This window comes from Ceratotherium simum, chromosome 8 (genome assembly GCF_057802395.1).
Source record: "Ceratotherium simum simum isolate JZ-2026a chromosome 8, ASM5780239v1, whole genome shotgun sequence".
NCBI classification, from domain to species: domain Eukaryota; kingdom Metazoa; phylum Chordata; class Mammalia; order Perissodactyla; family Rhinocerotidae; genus Ceratotherium; species Ceratotherium simum.
Window position 1 is genome coordinate 73,929,810 of NC_141907.1, and position 27,288 is coordinate 73,957,097.

Consider the following 27,288-nt stretch of genomic DNA (forward strand, 5'->3'; position numbering starts at 1 on the left):
TGATACATTATTTTACATATTAATAAGAAAATATGACATCATTATTTCTCAGAATTTTTTGATTTATTTCTCTCTCAGACTTTGTTGGAAATTTTTTAAATTATATATCACTCTTTTGAATATTAAAAATGAAACTGGTTAAGGTATTTCCAAGACAATGGCAATAACTATTGTCTGACCAATAGTGACTGAAAGATACCATTGATTTAAAAAATATATTCTTGATTTCAGAGATGTGTCTTAAAATCTGTGGAATTTGGTATTTTGCTCACATGCTCAAAATCACTCAGTAGCTTTCCACTAAATTTAGAATAAAATCCTAAATCCTCACCAGGGCCCACAAGGTCTTCCTTGGTATAACCCCTGCCTATCTTTATGATCTCATCTTCCATCGTGCTCCAAGCTCACTCCACTTATTTCCTCCAGCCACACTGGCCTTCTTTCTGGTTATTGAACGTGTCAAGTTGACATGCATCTGAAGGTAACTTCCCGTTTGCTCTTGCTCGAATACTCTTCCTTCAGTGTGTAGCATGAGAGACTCTTTCTCCTCGTGCATGTCCCTCCTCACAGAGACCTTCTCTGACTACTCAGTGTAAAGTTGCCATCCTTATCACGCTGATTTTTTTCATCATAGCATTTATTTGAAATTATTGGATCAATTTATGTAGGTAGTTGTGTATTTTATGTCTTTCCACAATAGAACCTACATCCCATGAAAAGAGGAAACTTGCTTTTCTTATTTACTCCTCTATTCACTGCCTGCAACAGTGCCAGGCACATAGAAAGACCTCAATAAAACTCTGTGGAACAATGACTGGTTATTGGATGGGTTTGGAGTTCAGAGCCGAGATCAAGACTAAAGATATAAATTGGGGAAATATGGAAAATATTAGATATATGGACACTTGACTGAGGAGGATTGTTTTTTATGAAAGAGAGGAGAGGGATAGGGCAGAAACAGGGCTAGTCCAGAGAGTTTTCCAAGTTATTTTATTTTGTATAGAGAATGGTCATAAATATGGTAAAATATTAATGAAAAGGGTCAGAAGGGAAATAAAAGTTGAATATGAAAAAAGACAAATATTTTATTTGATTTCTTTTATTTACTTATTGTTTTGTGAGGAATCTCAGCCCTGAACTAACATCCATGCCAATCTTCCTCTTTTTTGCTGAGGAAGACTGGCCCTGGGCTAATATCTGTGCCCATCTTCCTCCACTTTGTATGGGAGGCTGCCACAGCATGGCTTGATAAGTGGTGTGTTGGTGCATGCCCGGGATCTGAACCCGGGCTCCCAGCCAGGTTCACTGGGCCGGCCCCTGATTTCTTTTAGAATTTCATTTGTTTATTCTACTTCTATAAGCTACATAAGCTTTATATACAAACAGGTGGCTTAAGTTAAATGAATTACGACTTCTAATATAATGTCTAAAGTGATAAGTTCTGCAAGTCTTTTATTAAACCACTTGTAGATAGAAAATTTAAATACCACATTTTTAAAATTAATGTTTTAAGGGGCCACCCAGTGGTGCAATCGGTTAAGTGCACATGCTCCACTTCGGCAGCCTGGGGTTCACAGGTTCGGATCCTGGGTGTGCACCAACGCACCGCTTGTCAGGCCATGCTGCGGCGGTGTCCCATGTAAAGTGGAGGAAATGGGCATGGATGTTAGCCCAGGACCAACCTTCCTCAGCAAAAAAAAAAAAAAAAGTTAGTGTTTTAAAATTACAAAAACTAACCATTAAATTAATTCTACTGTCTATCATAATATGCATTTTTCTGCTTATATCTGTGAATTACAAGTGAAAAATCCAATCAATTAAATTCATGTGTTGTCTTAGTCTATTTGGGCTGCTATAACAAGGTACCACAGACTAGGTGGCTTATAAACAACAGGAATGTATTTCTCACAGTTCTGGAGGCTGGAAGTCCAAGACCGGGTTGCCAACATGGTCAGGCGAAGGCCCTTTTCCTGCTTACAGGCTTCTCATTGTATCCTCACATGGCAGAAGGAGTGAGGGATCTCTGTAAGGCCTCTTTTGTAAGGGCACTAATCCCATCAAAAGGGCACTGCCCTCATGACCTAATCGTCTCCCAAAGGCCCCTCCTCTCAATACTACCATATTGGGCATTTGGATTTCAACATATAAATTTTGGGGGGAACACAAACATTCAATCTATACCATATGTAGTTTGCAAAGTTATTATTAGGCCTAATAGCATACAAAGGAGATTATTCTCACATGCTGTAAAATTCTAACGAAAAACATACCATTATATTAAAGAGTATTTTTATTTTCTTGGGAAATAAATGCATCTACTACATTACTGCCAGTGAAAAGTAATACTAAATAAAATATATTATATATCTCAATTTTTTCTCATGAATTGTTTCCTTTTATTTCATTCCTTTGATATTTCTACTCACTAAATTACCGCTGAATACACCAACATATATTTTATTATACAGGCTAGAATTTAACGATTGTTTATATAATCCAGGTGATTAAATGAGAAATTTTTGTATCTCCTCACCCTCTGTTTTTTAAATATGAAAATATTATTTTAAAAATTTATTATTTAGGGGGAAATACTAAAAGAATCAGTTTACAGGAACAACTGGATTAAGTGTAGAATTAAGCATCACGACATCTGTCTGCCTGCCTTTCCCGAGGATTTGTGGTCTGCACCCTGGGAAAGCCTGACACCTACTGGAACAGAAAAAATTTACAATGTCCCTGAACGTGCTGAAGTCACAGTGTGGGGGAAAAGAAACAAAAAAATAAAATTAGGTTAAATAAAACAAATTTATGAAAAAGTTATATTAAAGTAAGCTTCAGAATTGTTACTTATAAAAAATACATTTTATATATATAATTTAATGTATCTCTTAAAAATGTACTTTAAAATGGCTTTAAAACTTAGAAAACAGGTTGGATCCAAAAAGCAAACTTATCCTGGCATGGGGACACATTCAGCTCAGTCTCCTGAAATTTTACACTGAGAATATTGTATATACTCAGTAATTTGTGACTCTGAGGCACTGTACAGTCATCTATCATCAAAAACTCAATTATATTCACCATACTGTGCCCACTACGGAAGGCAAATTAATGATGCCTGACAAGACTTTAATTGTAAAAGTTGATATATAAAAAGAGATTTCTTCTTAAAACCTAAATTAACTAGAAAATTAAAGTATCAGAAATTCCCCATGATCTGAGTTTTGCATGATTGCCTTTCAAAATTTGTTTCAAAGATTTATTACCATGATTTTTTTATAAAACTAATACTTCTATCCCAGTTTAAATATTATGTAGAATTTTGAAAAAGGATGGACTATATAAAAGTACTTACACTAAAGTAAAATGAACTACAGACATAAATTTTTTTTTTAAATAGTCATTTTCTTAAAGAGATTAGTATCAACATGAATTTGTCTTTTGGACTATTAGCCAAAACTAAATATAAAAAGTCTAATGCTTTATTTATGTGTGATTTACATATCAAGAATCTTCTTACTAAATTTAAATTCTTACTTCTGATTTTTATTATTTCTTCTTTCATAATGTGTATATTCCCTTTGGACTACTTTCTCGTTTATGACTGGCGAACTACGTGTAAATTCTAGTCTCTCAAACCAAAAATTTGATAAAGGTCTTCCCTTTTTAGTTTGATTGAAAAAACATAGATTTCATAACACTTGGGAAGTATTTATGTTCATAACTTCTGAAGACTATAGAGGCATTTTGAATATATTTCTTCTGAAGGCTAAGCTTTATCATACGAATTGAACATAAATGATGATAGATTTCTGTAATGGTTTTCTGGAAATAATTATTGACCTGATATATATATAAGCAATTATGGGTAAGAGGAATTTATCAGGTCAGTAAAGAAGCAAAAAAGGAGCCATGGCTCCACTTGCATATGAGGCAAAAAGAATTGGGAGATATATAAATATATAGATATAGTAGATATCGATTCCCTGCTTGAAAACCCACTGAACTCTCTGACTCATTTACTCATTATCAGCACGGCAAGTGTATACACATATTATATTAAGTCATTTAGTCTCACAGCAATCCTGTGAGGTAGGTAATAATATTATACTTATTGTGTGGAGGAGGAAGCCACATTTAGTGGACAACTAACGGCTAATGAGCTGCAGAGTCAAGATCTAAAAGCAGGCAGTCTGGCTCCAGCCTCCACAAGGGAACTGCTACAGTACATGCCTCTCTACTCAGGGAAAATATTCTTTGTGATTTTGTTTCACTTATGCAGGTATCCCTGCACCTGCTCCTCCCCTCCCTTTTAATTCAACCATAGAAAAAAGAAAATACCTCCAGGCACAGAAATGGACTCTCTTCTTCATTTGCCCCCCTGCGTGGAGAAAAAAAAAGAGAACAAAAATCTTGTTCTGCAGGCAGGGCTGCAGCATCAGAACCGACCTTCTAGCTCTGACTTAAGAGGTGGAAAGAGCGTGTGTTCATGACAGCTATGAAGTTGAGAGAAACCTTCATTTCCCTTCTCTTCCCTTTCCTTCTTTTTCTCTTTTCTACTCTCTTTTGTCCCTTCTATCTTTTCTTTCTTTCCTGTATTTATTTCTTCCTCTTTTTCTTCTTCAACTCCCTCTCATTTTGGCAAGAGGCATGCAAAATTACTCACAGCTTTCCATGACAATGTTTTCAGTATGTTTGTATTTATTTACTTTTCTTGTGGTAAAATTTTCATAACATAAAATTTACCATTTTAACCATTTTTAACTGTGCAGTTCTGTGGCATTAAGTACATTTACACTGTTCTGCAGCCATCACAACCATTCGTCTTCAGAACTTTTTCATCTTCCCAAACTGAAACTCCGTACCCATTAGATAGTAACTCCCATTCCTCCCTCCTCTCCCCTCCCCCACCACTCTACTCTCTGTCTCTATGAATTCAACTAATCTAGGTACCTCATATAAGTGGAATCATGTAATATTGGTCCTTTTATGACTGACTTATTTCACTTAGCATAATGTCTTCAAAGTTCCCCCATCCATATTGTAGCATGTAACAGAATTTCCTTCCTTTTTAAAGCTGAATAATATTCCATTGTAGATAGATAGATAGATAAATAGATAGATAGATAGATGATGGATAGATAGATACATAGATATGTAGATACAAAGATACATAGACACAAAGATAGATATCACATTTTGTTTATCCATTCATCTGTCAATGGACACGGGTTGCTTCCACCTTTTGGCTATTGTTATCTATGATAGTTTAATGATGCTCTTACATTAGGATAGTATTCCAGAGAGAACATTCACCCTGACTGGTGGTGTTATCTGAAATCCATTCTCTTTAGAAACTTGGAACACACATTCATCCTCATGGACTCAGTAATTGAACTATTGAACCAAATGGGGCTTTATTTGAATGTTTTTTTCCCTAATTATTTATGTCAACAAAATTAAGTTTGTTAGGCTATAATCTTCCCTTTAAAAATTTATCATCCTCTTAAAACAAATTACTTTTTACTAATTTACACACACACAAAAGAGAAGGACTTGACTGCATATGTCAGACTTCTTGTGGAGTTTAGAAAGAAATGAGCAGGTTGGATTTACAAAACATAGTAGACACTTGTCATTAAAAACACATGACTACCTTGGATATGTTTAGGAAATGTTTATCTCACTTGTCATCATTGAATTTGGTGGCGATTTTATTCCTATACACTTGAGGGTTTTAGTGTACAATGATGTGCAATGCTGTAATTTCATAATTGTGCTGTCAGTAATGGTCAGACTTAGCTCAGGTAAGTTTTTGTTGGGATGCATTTTCATGCAATAGTGGTCTTATAAAGACAATGGTGTTCCTCATGAGATAAATTAGTGACAATATGAATGAATTCTTTTCTTATGAGGATTAATTAATATTTTTCTCTCTAAATTAAATCCCATGGGAGACAGTCCTTTTCCTGAGGCATTTATGAATTCATTAGCACATGTACATATTGTTGTCATTTGTAATTTGTAGTCATCTTTAGGTACAATGTAAAGAAATGGTCATTTGAGATCTCACACTTTCCCAAATGAGGGAGGTGTGGGTGGAGGCTGGGTGAGGTGTGGGAGGCTGATAGGAGAGTCACCAGATAATCCTCTTTCTTCAAGAATGAGTTAATTTTTAGAAGTAGTCTTGTCTGCCTTGTTTTGTTTCAGTTTCCTTTTGTTCCTTTTTGAATCCCTAAGTTCATCTCAGTAAGGGAATGACAGGAAACAAATTCATAAAGACCCTCAATCCATAAAGTCTCCCCTAAACACAAAATTTTCTCCAACTTCCAAGAGAAAATTACATACCATTGGCTAGTTTATAGCAGGGATTTTGCTGGTTTACCCTGATTTCTAGGGAATATTCTCAAGACCTAGAATTTTAATGCTATTGTGTCAATTCAAGGCACAGCTTATCAATATGAAAGTTTAAACATTCAGCCTTTTATGAAGGAATGACAAGCAATTTACCAATCTGAGTTCTAAGGACTAGTAAAACCAAACAATGTTACTTCTTAGATTGTTGTCTTTTATTTCTTAAGGAAAATATTCATTGTGGGCATTATTTAAATGCGTCCTTTGTTGCTTCAGTCCACTCTCAGTTCAGGATAAGAATGGATATGATTGAGTCACGGTTTGGTCAGGATACACTTCAAATGGCAAATGACCAATTAATGGAATTTTTTTTTACTTTAATCTTTTCACTGGCTCTCTGGAAGACTGGGTTTCTAAAACCTTTCAATCAAATTACAGTAGATTGTTTATTTACAATGCTTCTCTTAGTTATTAGCCACAAGACTTCAAGTTGTATAAGTCAAATCTTTTATTTCGCGTGTTCCAAAAGCTAGGCTCTTGTTCATAAGTAACCAAAGATGTCTGCTTTTCCCTATAACAAACCTTTTACTTATTAACTTGGAAAATCCAAAGAATCAATACAAGCTTTTTTCAGTGCATGTTGCTGCACAAAAGCAACAGAGTTCTTACCCTTAAAGAGAATCGAAAATGCAGTCTGCTGTTTGGAGGGCTACGACCCCAAAGAAAGCTAAACATATCAATGTAGCTGCTCTCCATCCACCATAATCAGTCTGGAAAGATACAAAGGATTTCTAGATTTAAGAAAAATGCTTGTCTGAGGTCATTACATTTGCCTTTATGCTGTCTGTCACCATTTTACCATGCTTCATTTTCTATTTTTAAACTTATATATTCAGATAAGTTCGTTTTAAAATTATATTTACATTTTTAAAATCCTTTAATGAGCTTATTTCATCAGTAGTATAAACCTAATTACGAGTCACACCGGGGGCTCTTTGGCTGTGGATAGATCTTCCAATTTACGCTGGATCAAAGATTGCTGGGCCCTGAGCAATCTGCCCATCTGCTTTTTGCCTCCTCAACTATTTTAGTCATGAGATTCTTTTTACTGTTTAGGATTTTTAAAAATTTCTTCAGGTGACACTGTGATTTAGTCTCACAAACAATATCTACCTATCAATCCATCAGTCAATCAATCTCTTTTTTCAAAACCCATAGTATCTAGGGACGGTGGCAGTTTTCTTTTTCCTACCTCATACTTCACCCTCCATAGTCATTCAGCCAGTGTTCCTGTGAAAATTTAACTGTGCTGCTGTTGAAGTTAGTCACTATCTGTAATCAGGATAATCAGTGGATTTGCATGAGGAATCTAATTAATTCTTTAAAGATATCCCTTTATTGTGGTCCTCTTAGTTTTAAATCTTTCTTATTTCTTGCTTTTGCCAGTTCTTTATTTCACTTTATTTTGCCTCAAATATCACCATTCTTAGCAAAATGTGCCAGAGTGTCTTTTTATGTCTTTATGGAACTGAACTTTTAAACGTCTCTTCAGAAGAACTTTGTACAATAAGCTGTATGGGGCTCAATTTATCTGCCTTAGACAGATGAATGGCTGAGTCAACTTTATTTGTAGAACATTTGGTCCTAAAAAGCCTAAATATTCCAAAGCAGATGTTTACTAACTTCAATGGCTCTACTCTGGGAAAAAATGTGTTCCCTCTTTGGTCCCTTTAACATTTAGGTTGATTTTTACATTATTTAAATTATTTTTTAAAAATGTTAAACCTAATAGATTTCTTACATTCTACTGGTATAGAAGCATACATCTCATACTGATTTGAACTTGTAGTGATTTGATTTCACAGTCATATAATATTTCCTTCAATACTATATTTTGCAAATCATCCCCGCCCTTCACTCCCCCCAAAAAAAACCTCAGTCACAAATAAGAGGGAAGAGTATAAATTAAACTTAACAAGAAACATATTCTCAGTAGGAAAAAAAAAAATAGAAATATAAAAGTAAGGAAAACAAAAATATATATAATCTAATCATTCAATTAACCTATAGTTATTAAGGACTTTCTATTCTTTGGTGTAGGATCTTTTATTATAGAATAAGTGGTATTGCAATCAGAAATGAGGCTGATCCTTCTTTTCCTAAACAGTGTCTATGTATTCTACTGTCTACCTTTAAAAATTAGAGAAGTAATTTATGTCACATCTTACAAGCACAATAAAAACATTTGCCAGACTTCTACCTATAGCAACTAGGTTTTACCCATTTGTGTTAGACAATTTACTTTGTCATGCAATTTTAGTTTAATTATTTATTTTTTATGCAATTGCAAATAATTACTTTTTTTGTGTTGGCACTTATTTAATAGTTAATATTTAAATCTCTTTATTCCCTACAACTCCATTTATAACATTAATGTATATTTTCAACTTAAAATTCCTTGAGGTAAAGAATATCTTTAAATATCTTTATCATTTTGAATGGCTTCCACCAGAATATCATCTAATAACAGACACTTTAATAAAGGCTATTTTTGTCTGATCATGATACTTTTGTGGCAAATGACTCTGATGCTGTTAAAGTTTCTCAGCTTCATTAGAGCATGGTAGATTCATATTCCTATCCTATCTTATGTTGAAGAAAATAAGCATACATGGATAGATTTAAATGAAGTTTTTTAAAAACTGACTTGAGAAAAGTTATGGATACAATATGTTCTAATTGATAAGACATGGAGATCAGAACAGCAAGTCAGCTGAATCTTTCTAGAAGACAGGATTTACTTATTTTTTCTTAATCATAATGTTTTAAATTTTGTTATATTTGATACATACAAAAAGATATGTTATTAAATATATTTTTACCCTGTTATGTATGTATCCCTAAACAACATATCATTCACTTTTATTTTTTAGCTTTATACAACAAAAAAGCATCATATTGTATTTCTTCTGTAACTTGCTTTCATCACATAAGTTTGTTATAAGTTAAATTTGGGTTATTGGATGATATTCGAGTTCATTCTCTTTTATTGGTGAATAATGTCTATTCTGTAAATATTTCAGAATGTATTTCTCCATTGTATGATAAATGGACATTTGAGTTACTTTCAGATTTTGGTAATTATGAATAATGCTTGCTGCTATATTCAGGTACATGATTCCTGGTACACATGTACAATAATTTCTCTAAAATATATACCTAGAAGTGTAACCACTGGGCCAGAGAGTATATGCATGTTCAATTTTACATGCTGTTAACAAATTGTTTTACAAAGTGGTTGTACAAATTTATAGTTTCCCCAACAGTATATAAAAGATTCCAATTCTCCCTACCCTCTGAACTTTTTTTTTTTTTCTTTTTTTGGTGATGAAGAACAGCCCTGAGCTAACATCTGTGCTAATCCTCCTCTTTTTGCTGAGGAAGACCAGCTCTGAGCTAACATCTATTGCCAATCCTCCTCCTTTTTTTTCCCCCAAAGCCCCAGTAGATAGTTGTATGTCATAGTTGCACATCCTTCTAGTTGCTGTATGTGGAATGCGGCCTCAGCATGGCCAGAGAAGCAGTGCGTCGGTGCGAGCCCAGGATCCGAGCCCAGGCCGCCAGTAACTGAGCACGCGCACTTAAACCACTAAGCCACCGGGCCAGCCCTGAATTTTTGAGATTATCAAATTCTCAGTGTTTATTTATTTGGGGTAAAAAATATTATTCCATTGTGATCTTCATTTGTATTTTCTTGATACTAACAAACTTGACCTTCGTTTTATATGTTTAATGACCACTGGTATTTTCTCTTGTATAAAATGCTTGTTCAAGTAGTTTGCCCATTTTTTTATTCTTTTTTTTTCTTGTCTTTATCTTACTTATAGGTAGGAATTTGTTGTTTTATGGATACTAATCCTTTTCGTGTGTGCCACATATTTTCTCCTAATTTGTAGCTTTTCTTTTCAAATTAATTCTGATGTCTTTACATGAACAAAAGTACTTAAACTTTATATATTCATGTATTTTAGTTAATACATTGATTGGCCTTATGTCTTGCAACCTTGCTAAATTCACTTACTTCCTCTAATAGTTTTTTTTTTGTAGTTTCATTATTATCTTACACATAAAGCTCATGCTTTCTGCAAATAAATATAATTTTACTTATTAATTTCCAGTCTGTATGACTATTTCTCGTTCTTGCCTTAATACACTGGAATGACAATCCAAGGTCATGCCGATATATGCCTATACTTTCTTCTAAGAATTTTACAATTTTAGCTCTTATTTTTAAGTCTTTGATCCATTTTTGAGTTAGTTTTTATATCTGGTATGAGATAGGAGTCCAACTCCATTCATTTTCATGTGACTGTCCAGTTGTCTTACCATCATTTGTTGAAAAGAATATTCTTTCCCCATTGAATTGCTTAGCATCCTTGTCAAAAATCGATTGGTCATAAATATAAAGGTTTATTTCTGGACTCTAAATTCTATTTCATTAATCTATATCTCTATCATTACGCCAGTTAAGTGGCTTTGTAGTAAGCTTTAAAATTGGACAGTTTAAGTCCTGAGTCCTCCTCTTTTTTTCCCCAATATTGCTTTGGCAATTCTGAGTTTCATGCATTTCTGCATGAATTTCAAGAATAGCTTTAAATTTCTGCAAAAAAGGCGACTGGGATTTTGATCAGGATTCTCTTGAAGCTATAGATCAATTGGGGAAGTATTGCCATCTTGATAATATTAAATCTTCCAATCTGTGAACACTTTCCACTTATTTAGGTCACTTTTAATTTCTTTCAATGACATTTTGTAATTTTTGCACTTTTATTGTTAAATTTGTTTCTGAGTATATTATTATTTTTGATGCTATTGTAAAATGAATTGTTTTCTTAATCTCATTTTTGAATAGTTCATTGTTAGTATGCGGAAATATAATTCCTTTTTGTATATTGCAAACTTGCTGTACTTGCTTATTCGCGTTAGTGGTGTTTTTGTGGATTCCTAAGAATTTTCCACATACAAGAAATATGTATCTATAAATACATATATATGAATACAGTTTTACTTCTTCCTTTCCAATATGGATGCCTTTTATTTCTTCCTCTTCCTCAATTGCCCTAACTAGAATCTCCAGTAGAATGTTAAATAGAAGTTATAAGAGCAGACATTTTTGTTTTGCTCTTGATCTCAGGGGAAAGCTTTCATTCTTTGACCATTTAGTACCATGTTAGCTGTGGATTTCGCGTAGATGTCCCTTATCAAGTCAGCATAGTTCCTTTCAGTTCCTAATTTGCTTAATTTCTGTCTGCTTTTCTTTTTTTCTTTTTATATTTTGTTTTCTGGTATTTGTCTATGATGTGCTTAAATGATGTTTTACTGTGTGTTTATTCTCTTGGAATTTGTTGAGCTTCTAAGATCTGAGGTTTGATATGCTTTTATCAAATTTTTAAAAATTTCAGCCCTGATTCTTCAAACATTTATTCTATTTTGATCTCTCTGTCCTACTCTTCTAGAACTCTAACTACGTATATTTTAGACCACTTGAGTTTCTAATCATTTATGTTTCGATATTTTTTCCCCTGTACTTCAGTTTGGACGGTTTCTTTTGCCCAGTCTTCAAGTTCACTGACCTTCATTTCCACAGTGTTCAAACTTCTGTTAGGCCTATCCAAGTTTTAAATCATACATTGTATGTTTTTGTTCTATTTAATGATTTCATTTTTTTTTCTGAGATTTGGCATCAGTTTATTCAGTATGCTCAATTTTTCCTTTACAATCTTGGACAGATTTACAATAACTATTTTAAAGTCATTGGTTGCTAATTCAATGTCTATGTCATCTCTGTTTTGTTTGTTTTCTTTCTATTTACTGGATTTACCTATGTATTGGTCCTATTTTCCTGCTTCTTCACATATCTAGTTTTTTTGTTTGTTGTTTATGCTGAGCATTGTGGATGCTATGTTATTAGAGAGTCTGCATTTTGTTGTCTTTCATTAAAGAGCATTGATTTCTGTTCTGGCATGAAGTTATTTATGTTAAGGATTTTTTTTTAAGGTTTTGTTAAAATGTGTCTACGTTAGCTTTACCCTATTGGATGCAACCATTCTTAGGTTTCACCTGAATGCTGAATGTTTAATAAGAACTCTCCTCTCTTGCTGGTCAGAACCCTCCACTACTGAGTGACATCTGGGATCTCCATTCAGGTCATGCAGCTCCCAATCCTTGTTCTCTGCCAATCTTGCAAAGACTCACTCTTTGCAAGCATAGTATATTGTTCTGCCCAAGATTCAAGGGGACTCCTACGTTGACTTTTGAAATGATATCTCTGTCCAGCCCCCTCACTTCATTAACCTTTCCCACATATTCTTTTTTTTTTTTTTGAGGAAGATTGGCCCTGAGCTGTTGCCAATCTTCCTTCTTTTTTCCTTTTTTCTCCCCAAAGTCCCAGTAGATAGTTGTATGTCATAGTTGGACATCCTTCTAGTTGCTCTATGTGGGACGCCCACCTCAGCATGGCTTGATGAGCGGTGCATAGGTCTGCGCCCAGGATCTGAACCCGCCAACCCTGGGCTGCTGAAGCAGAACTTGCAAACTCAACTGCTACGCCACTGGGCCAGCCCCCTTTCCCACGTATTCTAACCACCTCAGCAGCCCCAAACACAGATCTCTGTTTCCTTCACCCAGTGTTCTCTTTCTTTGGGGTCCACCCCTCTGTGATGTAGTTTGAAAATCGTTTCCAGGCAGAAAACTAGATTGAATGTGATCTCACATCATGTATTTCCTTTTTCTCAAGAATCACATTGGCTCTTCCCATCAATTAATGTGATTTATTGGATTTTCTTTTAAGCCTTTCATTGACACTTAAAAATTTTGTATATTAAATCTTACTCTTCTTTTGTTGGATTTAACAAGAATACTGTTGTTATTTTTGCTACGGTAAATAGTACCTTTTTTAGATTTGTTGTTGGTACATCAAATTGTAACTGATCTTAACCATGTGGCTAAACGTTTTTATTAATTATAAAAAAATTTTATATTGATCTTTACTACATTGCTGAACTAATTAACTATAATCATTTGCATGTCTTCTTTATTCACAATCCTATCATCTGCTGCTAATAACAGTTATTTCTTTCCTCTTTTCTGATCCTTATATCATTTATTTTTTTACTTTTGTCTTACTGCACATTGTTCAATAGAAGTAATGAGCCTACGTCTGAGTCTCCTATCTCAGTGCTAATATTGATATTTGCCGTAAAGACAATCTTGGATTTTGACTTAGCTTACAGCTAAGGAATATAGTTCTGGTCTTAGCTCTGATGTGTTCTTAATTTACTTTGATCTTGTAGTGTTTCTTTACTTTCCGTGAGTACAACAATGCAGTAACAAGTATATTTTCTCTCATCTCTAGATATTTTAAAGCTGGATATCAATTTTTCAAGGTATCTGATCTACAATACTGGCAGTAGTAGATACAGGTCTATGAAAATAACTTTGATGAAAAGAATTCTTCTTGACAATGACTTTTTTCTAACAAAAATTATCTCTTCCTTAGGAATTGGTGTGCTTATGTACATACCAGATTATCACCCACAGTGATACTGGACAACCAAGTCACTTATGTTCCAAATGGGAGAGAGCCCTGTGGCTGGACCAGTGGATCTTGTCCTCAGAGGTGTGTAATCATTCTTAAAAATAGCTGCTGGTTGCACCATAATCATGACATGTATGGCCTGGAATATATAGAGAAAGTTAATCATCCCAGGTATATATGTACATCAGGGTCAGGGAAGAGTTATCACATAAAACTAGATGTATGGTCTTGAGTAAGTTAAAATGCAGATACTAATAATACTTGGCTCATATGGTTGTTTTTAGAATATGTGAGATAATGCAGTAATATACTTAGACTAGTGCCTGGTACTTTGTGAATCTTCAGTAAATGTTAACTCTCATGCTTGTTTCCATTTTTACTATTACTATTACTTTTATTCTATGACCTGATCAACAATCCGGTCCTTTAATTCCTTATGAAATTCATACATAGTTTTAAAGGTTTATTGATAATTTCCCTTTCATACTAGGTCAGAGAGAAGTCTATAATTTGGCAAGCCACTAATTGCCATTATGCATTGTAAGGCAGCTTCCTGTGTCTATTTTAATGACTCACGTTAGTTGGTTTTCATTTTTAAAAAATCTATATAATTGTCCTAAAATGTGGGGCTGTGTAATTGACAAATTCTCTGAATTCATACAGTCACAGTAGCTCAGCTGGGGGTATTTCTGAAGAGGCTACAATAAAAACTAAAATTGTTATTCAGGCCATGATGGCTAATGTTATGCAAATTGTCATGGAAATAATTCAGGCAATGAATCTGACACATCGGCAATCTGGAACAGTGCACAGTAAGGATACATAAAATCAAGGTGTTTCTTAGTCCTTTGAGGAATAGCTAAGGTTCATGGTCCAGAGAGCTAAGCACATCTTAGGGATTTGGGAGAGCTGAGCTCCAGTTCTGCTTTCAACATTTACTCCCTTTGTGACAATTTCCTTGTCAACAGGAGATACAAAGAATGCATTGCTAATTCTTTAGTAATGACAATATTACCACAGTAACCCCTATCATACTGCCCTTCTGAGTTCAAGGTGAGCGTTATTTTTTTCCCTTTAAACAAACCAGAATATATATCTTTAGTCTCATCTCTTATCTTTCTCTACCTTTGAATGAGTCTCTCCATTCATTCACTATTTCAGTTATTTATGCAACGTTTGTCACTTTTTCGTTTGTTATATCTGAGCCATGTATACCAGAGATCCAGTTTGCCAAAGCAAGAACATTGACCCCAACAAAATGCAACTAATTGCTTAAGTTCACCCTAATAACCTCTAAAGAGTCCTTTTCCAAACTGCCTCACTTCCTATTTGGCTTTAGCTACTAGACTGGAGATGATATTTCATTGGTCAGGGTTATTTACTGAATATAATTGACTGAAATAAACACAGATAAATGATTAGCCTACTTTTAGAGATGGAAACAATCTTATAGCTCATTTTAAAATTGAGGAATAACCTCACGCATATTGAATTATCTGTCAAGTTATGGCAGAAACTAAAACCCAGGTCTCCCAAAGCCCAGGCTGTTATTATGTGTTTCCTCCGCATAATTAGGATTTACCCATAAAAGTTACTACTGTTGTCTCCACATAGTTGTATGAGACAAACTCTAGATAATAACAGGGGAGGTTAACCCACACAGCATGGGTTACAATCCCAGCTCAATCATTCTTAGATATGGGACTTCAAGCAATTTATTTAATCTCTCTGTTCCTCAGGTTCCTTATCACCAAATCAGAATAATAATAATGCTTTCCTTGTGCAACTAATTTGTGGATTCAACAAGATGATATAAACCCATTTCATAGGCCCATTTGATAAATATTAGCTAAATATGGAAGTCATAGGGATGAGAATAACATGGCCAAATTTTATTTATGATTTACATACACAGAGCAATTTAGTATCATCTACTATTTATATTGATTGTTTAGTTGAAATGTTATGGTTTCTTCATTTCCCTTCCATGGTTTCCTCTCAGAAATAATATTTTTTCATTTTAGATCCCTTTCTCTCTCTCTTTCTCTCTTTTTTTCTCTCTCTCAGAGAGAAATACTATACGAAAGAAATAATAGTGTGATTTAAAAACTTTGGAGATGAGGAAATGCAGGTTTAAAAATAATAATTTCAATTAGATCACTAATATCCAATTTGTTCTAAGTTGTTTGATATTGATCAGAAGGAAAACATGTCCTTTTAACTATAACAATATATTAAATAATAAGAATTGAAATAACTTATCCCTGTAAACTAATTAAAAACTGGAATTAAAATAAATTTTAACATTGATTTAGTGAAGACTATTAACAAAGGAAAAGCTATAGTATCTTTAGAAAATGTAATGATGGGTATAAATTTAAAATACCAAATAGTATAACCCCTAGTGCTTTTTAAATGTATTTAAGGAAATCTAAGTTTGACAATAATATTGATGATGAAGATTATAATAGTAATAATAGATAACACTCACTGAATGCTTATTATATTTCAGGCATTGTCCCAAACACTTTAAATATAAGTACTTTAAATATAAACACTTTATATTTATTATTCCAACTGATAATTTAATGAGATAAATAATCTATTTTCCCCAATTGCTCTCCTCTCTAGGTCTCAGAAGATATCAAATGCTGTCTACAGGATGCAACATAAAATTGTTACCTCGTTGGAATGGAAGTGCTGTCCTGGCTTCAGTGGAGCTAAATGTCAGCTAAAAGGTACATTCTAATATTAATTTCATAATAACAATTAGAAGCATAAAACTTCTGAAGAATAAGCAACTGATTCCAATGAAGAAAAGAATTACATTTTCCATTTTGAACCAAGGTTAATTAACATGTAGCCAAACCATTAAGACTGTTGCCTTTTCAGAACTTCCTAACTTGGTAACTATTGTAGCAGCCTAAAATCTCACAAGCTGTCCTTTAATTTCTCCCCCCATTTTTATGCTGGTTTTACATGATGAGTAAATGGAGAGCCGCCTAAATATCTTACTTGTTCTTAACTATGTGCTATAGAGACATGCCTTATTAAAATATCAGAAATCCTAATTTTATATTTTAAATAAATTATCCTTAGAAGTGACCCTATGTAAAAATAAGACTACCCTCTACTTTTGTTCCAGTTCAATTATTTGGAATAATATTGTGTTTATGAATTAAATTCAATTTTAAAGAATGTACAAATATGGCATGAATAACTCTGCTTTTTTTTTATCCTAATGGAGCCATTTTTGTGTGTGTGTGTGTGTGTGTGTGTGTGAGGAAGATCAGCCCTGAGCTAACATCCATTGCCAATCCTCCTCTTTTTTTTTTTTCCCCCAAAGCCCCAGTAGATAGTTGTATGTCATAGTTGCACGTCCCTCTAGTTGCTGTACGTGGGACACGGCCTCAGCATGGCTGGAGAAGCGGTAGGTTGGTGCGCGCCTGGGATCCGAACCCCGGCCACCAGCAGTGGAGTGCGCGCACTTAACCGCTGAGCCACGGGGTTGGCCCTGGAGCCATTTTTTTTCAGCTGAGATTTTAAGGATTTTCTGGTGGCAAAGCTGATCAAACACATGGTAACCTGCTGTGGCCTAACATTCATGTGACTATTATTTTGCTTTTGGCTTTAAACAGGTTTCCTTTGAAAAATAAGACATGACATCAGCATACATATTTTACATGAATGAATATTACCGGAAAGGCCATTAGCAGTGGTGGGGAATTCAATCAGCAGTGTCAAGAGATTGTAATTAAAAATTAATGTAAGTGTGGAGAAACCATTATGATTCACATTAAGAAAAAAAGTTGTAATACAAAGGCTCCAGGAACCTTGCAGCTTAGTTGGGGGTATTATATATGGCCCTTCTAGACCATTCAATGAGAATCTGTAGGCAAATTTCACTGTAATGCTATTTGTTTTGGATCTGGCTTGAATTTCAGAGAAGTTATAAAAATTCAATTCATTTTCAGAGTGTAGCAGGAATATGTAGTGTGTTTATAATCAGGTGAAATGTACTTTGAAACAAAATATCATCTACACCAAAAATATTTGGAAACAAGTTAACTAAGCATATTCTAAAAAATCCAAATATTATCCTGCTTTCAAAGGACTTGTGATTTTCATGAGGGGCACAGAAATACTCACAGTGGTAAAACGTGTTTGTTTCTAGTCTATATGGCAGATGGTTAAACGTTCTGGACAGTATTTAGAATTATATTTCTAAAGTCTAAGATTAGTTTTTATATATCTCTTTTCATATGAAGAAGGATATCCTAGGAATATTAATTCCATTTTTATTTCTTAAAGATTCAAGTGTTTGTTCACAGCATAACTTTCTAGAAATTTAGAATCTCGTTACATCCCCTATTGCACATAAGGGCTGAATGTAGATATGCGGCAGGAAGTAAAACGTAAATGGTAAAGGACGTCGCTGACTCCAGCTGATGAGGACTGCTATTGCTTCACGTTTCATCCTTGTATACCTACTAATCGATTATTAACCACCATGGTGGACTATATGCACTTGGGATGGAAAAACACAGAATTCCGTCGTTATAACTACACACAAAAAAAACAGAGACTAGTCGACAGTTTTGAATATCTGCTATGTACTGTCATTCCCTATTTTTTTCAAAGTATTATATGAAATATTTAAATTGAATTCAAATAGTTTAGCTTTGATTGTTTAATGAAACCTTATATTCTAATTGGAGGCAACCTGTGGATATCTTGAATACTAGATTTACAAATCGTTATTTTGAATCCCCATTAGCAAAAATGTCCCAGAATGGTTCTGACTATGACCTTCTGTCACAATACTATAATTAGAATTACTCATAATGCAGAGATCTGCTGATTAAACTGCTGTGGTAAGGGCTTCTTTCTGTTGAAACCTATGGTAGGAATAATTTTCTGATGGCAGATATACCCACTGTGCCATGTTGTCATACAATCAATTCTGCTATAACTGTGATTCCAAAAGAACCTACTGTTGCTCCCTACAATATTCTGACCATCCTACCCTTCACTTTTATTGCAGTACATAAAAGCTGTTGAATTTTTTGTTAGTGCAATTGATGTACTGGTAGTGTCAAGAACTACTGTGTCACTTTGTCCCTTGAACCATTCTTCATTATCTTATCTATCCCGGGAAGGGCGGGGGGAGTCGCACATTTTTCCCTTGTGATTCCTACCCAATTACATGCCAAGTTCCCCCACCCCTTTTTATCACACTGTGTATATGCGCCAACAGTCTTTTATTCTTATATGAAAGAGAAGATTGTCACGTTTCCTTTGACAACACTCTCCACGCTCTCTCATATGACAAGCAGCCCCAAATACGGCAAGAATAATCAGCGTGGCTGATCCATTCTTTAAACCTCTTCGGAGCCCTCAAGGGTGTGGAATAACTTGGTTATGTAGCTACCATGATAATTACTTCAGTGCTAGTCCTTCACAATATCACAAGATTATTTCATTCATAGAATATTTGTAAAATACTACATAAATTTCACAAATCCCTGCTTCTCCAACAAGTTTCCTCCCCACAAACAAAATAAATTTCATCACACAAAAGTAATCATTTCCTTTTTGTGTGTGTGTGTGTGTGAGAAGGACCAGCCCTGAGCTAACATCCAATGCCCATCCTCCTCTTTTTTGCTGAGGAAGACTGACCCTGGGCTAACATCCAATGCCCATCTTCCTCTACTTTATATGGGACACCGCCACAGCATGGCTTGACAAGCAGTGTTTCGCTGCGGGCCGGGGATCCGAACTGGCAAACCCCGGGCCGCCACAGCGGAGCGCGCGCACTTAACAGCTTGCACCACCAGGCCAGCCCCTATGATTTCCTTTTAATATAGATTGCAGCTTTACCTTAAAAAGGGAGAGCTTTTTAAATATACAAGAAAGATCAATAGATCAGGAATAAAATGGAACTGCAGGCAACTGTCCTCTCTTTTACTCCACTTTTCTACCTCCCTCTCTTTTTCTTTCTCCCTCTCTCTCTCTATAGATCCATCCCCAACCTGTTAGGATGGGATGTTGTGGTTCTAATCCATGGGGCAATTCTTCCCATTGTCTTATTCTACGATCTGCTGTTTATAACATTACTGAACCTCCACACAGGCTCTTTTGCTGCAACTCAGATCATCAAAATTCTGAAAATAATTCTAGATTAGCTTATTAAAAATATTAGTCATACTATCAAGAGGGAACCAATTTTTAAAAAGTCTAAGTGAATAGAACTTTGACTAGAATCTTTTAAAAGAAAGGAGCATTGAATTCAACAGCAAAGTAATAGTTCTGATATATTTTACCTTTGTTCTACCTTTTTGAGGGTCACAGTTTGTCTTCAGACAGGGATCTAATTTTGTGATCTGGTATCCAAGACATATTTTTGAAATGTCAGTAACAACATGCTTTTTAAACCAATTTTATAAAATTTGCAATAATGCACTTCTCCAGCAGATGTCTCTAAAATGTTCCCAAGGAGAGCAAGGAAATTGTGGCTTGCTCTAATGACACAAAGGACAGGAATTTAAGTTCAAATAATGTTAACTTAGAGAAGAAGAAAGAAAAACTTCTTTGTAAATCTGTTAAAAAAAAAAACACCCAGTCAGCTTTAGTGACATCCTCTATATAGGAAAACAGTATTTTATAAAATTATGTTTTATAAAATCTATCTCAGATATTATGAATGCTGAAAAACTGAAATTATGCAGTTATTGGAATAAACTGACCCCTACCATATGTTATGAATAGATGAAAATATTTTATTTCATAAATGCTGTGAAATAATTCAACAAGTTATTTAAGAGCTATTGTAACTAACATTTTAAATATGGGGCTTCTCCAAGAAGATTATTTAAAAATATTACTTCAATTAATATGAAATAAAAGTTATAATATTTAAAATAGGAAAAAACTATATTTCTTTTATTTTTGCATATCTAATTCTTCCCAGTGGTGATTAATGCTTTCCTCTTTGAGAAAGAACATTACCTTCTGTAAGCATCTTGCTCAATAAAATTATGATACAGTTAGTCAAAAGATACCATGTACCGTGAGTTCTTGTTGTACAAAATTGCCTTCTTCTATTTAACTACTAAATCTCAGTAAATCCTTGTCTATGTACTGAATGTCACCATGCAAGTATTCACGTTTCACATTCCAGGATCAGCTGGAAACCAGTCTTGTCAAGCCACACAGGAAGGTTTCTGGTTCTAAGGGGGAAAGAGCAAGCTTCCTTGTTACTGAGTTGCCGTTAATGACTTCCTCCATGTGCCTCCAAGGCCTGGAGAAAAAAAAAAACACTCACAAAAAACACCTGTCTAATTAAAAAAGCCCCTAAAAAGGAAGCTGTTGCTCTTGACACTTGCCGACCTTGCTTCTCCAAGTCCTTGATCCACCAAGGTCAGAGTTCCCAGTGGAGGAAAAAAAGAGTAATTGTATTGGGAGAAAAGAAAAAAAGGAATCCAATTTTTAAAATATATTGCATTTTTTTAAAATCTGAAGTGCATAAAGATCTTTAAAAGATAATTGATTTAAATAAATGCCCTCTGTCCTTGCACCTCTTAGAAAGCATCAAGAAAAAGAGACTTAGAAATCTGCACCCTATGGAATAAAGCGAAGGTCTGTGCTTAAGTGCAAGATAAGATGGATTGCCTGGAAAACCGAGAATTCCTGGCAGTCCTGGTGGTAGGGAATACATTTGGGAAGACAGAAAGATCACTAAATGAAAAAATAAAAGAGCATCGACCAACCAGGAACTTTATCACAGGAGAGTAACTGACTCCTCTCTTATCAGAGACCCTATCAGCACTTCTCTGGCTAACTCCCGTGTGATAAATTGGGATGAATGCAAGTATTGAACACCGGTCAACAAACAGAGCTAGGAAAAGATAACACAAACTATTGAATTTGTTAAACAGGCATTTCAAGTTTTTAACAGCCTTGGCAGGGACCTCATCCAATGAATTGCTGAGAAAAGAGGTTCATATGACAATTGGATCTCAAAGATCTCGTGTGATGCTTAATAGTTGTTTCTTTTACTTCTTTTACTTTGCTATAATTTCCCCACCTATTTTCTCCTTAAACAATTCATTTTTAAATAACTATAGCTGAGAGCAAATGGGAAGTTTTATGCACCTGCGCATGTACACACATGCAATCACATTAGTTTTTGTCATTCAAAGTATTTTGAAATTAAAAGTATTTTTCCAATTCCTTTTTCTTTCAAATTAGTCTATTTAAAACTTCACAAAAATATGGAGAAAATCTAATTTTACTTATTTCATACATATTATGTTTCCACATAATGAGTGATTCACCAAAGATAAGTACATAAGAAAACTAAAGATTTTCACTCGATACTTCTATGTATTATTCTTTATCCCTTTCAATTTCTCTTTTTTTCTTTCTGAAGGCTTTCTTTATTTACTTTCTCTCCTCTCACTTGTCACTGATTTTAAGATTTTTTTCTTATCTTTTTAGTTTTTATTTCTAATCTGCTGATTTTCTGTAGTATGTCACTTTGTATTTCCTTATTTACAAAAATGCAGTAGCATTTTTCCAGATCACATGAATGATATTAATCTGAAATTCTTTTGACCCTAAGGTCAATAGAAAATTAGACTTGTGTGCTCTTCATTTATCTCCTTTCTATTCCCGACCCTTTACCTCCTAGCCAGGTTGTTTTCACTTCTTGCACATTCAGAAACTTGCCTGGACTGGTGGCACAGAAAGAACTATGACTAGACGAAGTATGTCACTCAGACATGATCCTAGAAGACTTAAAATACCCCCTGCCTCCTCTTGTGTGGTTGTTTAAAAATTTATGGGGCCAGTCCCAGTGGCCTAGTGGTTAAGTTTGTTGTGCTCCACTTCGGTGACCCAGGTTAGGTTCCTGGGTGCAGACCTACACCACTCATCTGTCAGTGGCCATACTGTAACAGCATGCCACTTTTTGTGAATACAAAAAGGGGAAGATTGGCAATAGATGTTAGCTCCGGGGGAATCTTCGTCAGCAAAAAAAAATTATGAAGCATGATTTCTGGATTGCAATTTTAATATGAAAATGTATGGCATTTTCTGCCTTGTAACAATGAATTTATTTATTAGAATTAGAAAATTTTGCAATTTGTTCCAAATTAGTGCTTCTTAACCAGGGTCACACATCAAAATCACCTGTAGAGTTTTAAAATATAGATACACACATGCTCAATTCCCCAGAACAGATGTGCTGAATCAGAATCTTCAGGTGAGGAATGGAAAGAACCTGGACACTTTTAGTGTTTCAAAATTTATAGATGCTTCTGATTTCCATCCATGATGAGAAACTACTATTCTAAAGAAATATTTAATTTTGTGTGTGTGTGTGTGAGGAAGATCAGCCCTGTGCTAACATCTGCCAATCCTCCTCTTTTTTTGCCAAGGAAAACTGGCCCTGGGCTAACATCCGTGCCCATCTTCCTCCACTTTATATGGGACACCACCACAACACGGCTTGCCAAGTGGTGTGTCGGTGTGCGTCTGGGATCCGAACCGGCGAACCCCGGGCCGCCACAGCAGAGCGCGTGCACTTAATCGCTTGTGCCACCAGGCCAGCCCCTCTAAAGAAATATTTAAAAACCATAATATGTGTTAAAGGTTAATAATAGAAAAGGAAATGTGAATAATAACCTTGTTTGTATGCCGCAAAACAATATACTCTTTGTTTTTTACTATAATTATGCATTGCTTCCTAACAAAGCATCCTCTGCCTACTAACTATGGTCTGCCTCTTTTTGTTTTCCTATATCTAGCTCAAAAAGGTAAGCAGTAAGAAAATGAAAAGACCATGTGTTATCCTGTTAATCCCATCTATTCCTTTTGCTGTAAATAGTTACAGATCTGTATTACGCAGACTCTTTCACTGCTAAGAAAAACGGGGATGGTAATGTGGTGGGAAGTTGTGGAGGAAGGTTAATCTTGATGCTTTACTCCAGTGGTTCTCAAACTTCAGTGTCCATTGGAATCACCTGGAGAGCTTGTTATAAAACACAGATTACTGCCCCACTCCAGTATTTCTTAAATTAGCACATCTAGGGTGGGATCTAGAAGCTGCATTTTTAAAAGTTCCTGGGTGATGCTGATACTGCTGATCTAGGTAGCCTGGTTTGAGAACCTTTGCTTCATTCTCTAGCTGCCCTCTGGGGTAGACTTCGATTTTAGCTGCCAGAAAAATGCTTTGTTATATCACCTAACGAGGAACCTTGATAAAAAAAATTTGTGCAATTATTTAATAGATGTATTTGTGTGAATTAATTTGAATTTAGACTATAAGAATTTTATTGCTAGGACTTAACAGAAAATTAACACTTTTCACCACCTACTGCAACCCCCAAATGAGTACATTTTTCCCCAAGCTGCAGATTGCTTTCTTCCACCAAATAAATCAACAATTACATCGGATTTATATAATATAGTTGAGGAAAAAAAAGAAACATAATCAAAACAAAAACCTTGGAAATGAATGGAAATTCATTATTTTAGCTCAATGCCCAGAAGAAAAGCAATGCAAAATTCAATCTAACAATACAGACTAACTCAAATTAGTGCCAAATATATTACGCTTTCTATGGAGTAGAGATGTTTTAGTATTATTGTCACAGCCACATGTGCCTTCGGGAGCATAATTAACATGTGCCAGAGGTGCAGTTTCATTGGTACGTAATTTCACATGGGAAGAAGCACAGTCAGACACCAAACACTTGTTTTCTCATGTCTGATAGGCAGACTGCAATAAATAAATGTGTTCATTAGAAGTCAGCAAATTACAGACATATGTTACTTGATGTGTTCAATATTTTTAATAAATCTTTCCTCTAAATTGTTTTCCCCAATGAAAAATCGTATTGCCATTTAAAATATTAACTTGATTCATGTGAAATGGGAAGCAGTTCTTTAACAGAATAGATTTACCATATAAGAATTTCCAGTTTTTCTGAAATTTCACTGATTTTACAGGTTGATTCCCTTGCAATGTGCCCTGTAATCGTTTACTTCTACTTGGAATCCTTATGTTTTGAGCCTATGTATTTCTTAAAAATCTGGGCACAACCCATTTAAGTGGCACTATTACTTACACAGATATTCTTTCAGTAAGGAACCTGTAGCTCTCCCTTATTTCCAAGTAGACACCAGTTGGAAATTACATTGTTAAACAAGCAGACATTGTGGCCATCCACTTATAAAGCTGCTATAGCTTTAACACAGCTGATTTTTAAAGTCCCCTAAATTATGCAGGCAGGTTATGTCGGCCAGTTTACACAGCTTCCACAAACTATCATCCATTTTCGCCTAAAAGGAGATCGGAATAATTTTATTTTTTTCAAACAGAATTAGAGTCCTGCACTTCTAACACCAACATGGTAGCACATGGCTCTGTGGGTGGAGGAGAGCAGCTTACTCTGCAATCGTCGCAGACCATCATGCTTCAGCACACAGGAAAATGAATGTCAGCCACATTATTACTCAGGACAGGAAAAAATGAGGCAGTCCCGAAGCTTAACTCTCTCTCTTCTCTTTTTTGCTCCTCTCTAGCCCAGGAACAGCAGCACTTGATACACAGCAACCAGGCTGAGAGTCACACAGCTGTTGGCAGAGGGACAGCCGAGCAGCAACAGCAGCAGCAAGACTGTGGTGACCCAGGTTACAGATTGGAATTACTATGTTCCCTAACCCAATTATTGTCAACACTATTGATGACAACTTCCAAACAAGAAATCACTTGGCTGTCAAATATCTGGTGGTGACGCATTAACATACCTCTCAATCCTTTTCTGTTGATGCTGCATGTTGGGAGACACTGTGGATGAGCTGCAGGTTCCCAGCCTGAAGGGGTCACGCATAATTATTGAAGCTCTGTGTGCAAACACAGAGGGAGAATTAAAATGCTGTCATGTTAGGTTGTAAGGAAATCACAGGTTTCCAAAATAAAATCAAACTCTTTTCCACCAAAGTATGCAATCATGGAAGAAATCTTGACATGGAAAGAACGACGATCATTTTAAGGGAGCTAAGAATCTCCCTTCCGTTGGTTGATAAGAGATCACTAAGGGATGTTGATCACTGACCAGGGAAAAAAATTGTGACTAAAAAATTGTGATCAACAAGAACCTCATGTTGATCCAAAGTTGGCGTGTCACGTATTTTCTCGTCTTTCTAATCATTAATATTTCCCCATTTCTTTTGGGCTTAGCTTTCTCTCTCAGAAACATAAGGTTGGTTACTACTAAAAACATCTCTTCACTGTGTTTGGCATAGTTCTAGTCACACAGAGTAAGGCACTCAAATTGAGAAATATGACTTAAGGGGATCTTCTTAAGAGTGCAGGTGAATATATCTTAGAAACTGTACTCTAATTTTTTTAAGGGACTGGAATTCAGTGTATCCATAAGATACCATAAAATCCTCCTTGAATGATTGAAGTGCATATGTAAAGGCATGGAAAGGATCATTGCTATACAAAGTCATTCAAACTAAATTCCGAATCTCTTCATGTCTCATTAAAGAGTATGTCGGTAAAGAATAAGGTTCTCAGAATGTAGATCAACTGCATACATATATACAGACACGCATATTTCATGCTGGATTTGAAAACAGAAGACGCGGCATTAGCTCTGCAACCTGGAGCAAATCGTTTTGGTTTTCTGACTCGCAGCTTCTTTATCTACTGAGAATGTAACAATAAGGCCTTGAGGTTGGAAAAAAAAAAGACTGAAAAGTCTGGGAAGAGTTAAAACATTTTAGAAATCTAAGGTATTACAGTACTTTTTACTAATTTCTACCCCTAAGGAGTGTAAAATTCAGGCTGCCATTTGCTAAGTGTGTGTAGTCTATACTTTCAAATAAATAATGCAAACATGGTTCATTTGAATTCCCTTTAAACCAATCGTAAAATTTGAGTGGTTTTAAATATATACATATTTTTAAATGTTTCCAATTGTCTCTTCTTCTGCATGCAGCAGTGACACAAAAAATGGCTGACCAGCTGAACCACCAGGCAATGAAATTGACCCTTCTGCAGAAGAAGATTGACAATGTTTCTTTGGCTGTGAGTGATGTAAGGAACATGTACTCTTCCCTAGAAGGGAAAATCAAGGAAGATAAAGGCAGGGAATTTCAATCTTTTCTAAAAGGTAAAAGTAAAATAAAATAAATTATTCCTTCAGTTAAGACAAAAGGCAAATGACTCATTTATCTTTTCTCATGTCACTTTGGGATCTTTGCTTTAGATTGGGTGGTATGGAAAGCTAAGACAGATATTTTTTGAATCAGATATTTTTAAA

At 35.0% G+C, this 27,288-nt stretch overlaps 1 protein-coding gene across 1 annotated transcript in view; it reads left to right on the forward strand.

Moving 5' to 3' along the window:
• Nucleotides 1–27,288, forward strand: part of MMRN1 (multimerin 1) — a 58,950-nt gene that overhangs the window by 5,304 nt on the left and 26,358 nt on the right. Inside the window, exons 2-5 of the mRNA XM_014787892.2 lie at nucleotides 13,913–14,032; nucleotides 16,583–16,689; nucleotides 25,541–25,648; nucleotides 26,965–27,138. Coding sequence (XP_014643378.1) covers nucleotides 13,913–14,032; nucleotides 16,583–16,689; nucleotides 25,541–25,648; nucleotides 26,965–27,138 — 509 coding nt within the window. The remainder of the gene's footprint in view (nucleotides 1–13,912; nucleotides 14,033–16,582; nucleotides 16,690–25,540; nucleotides 25,649–26,964; nucleotides 27,139–27,288) is intronic.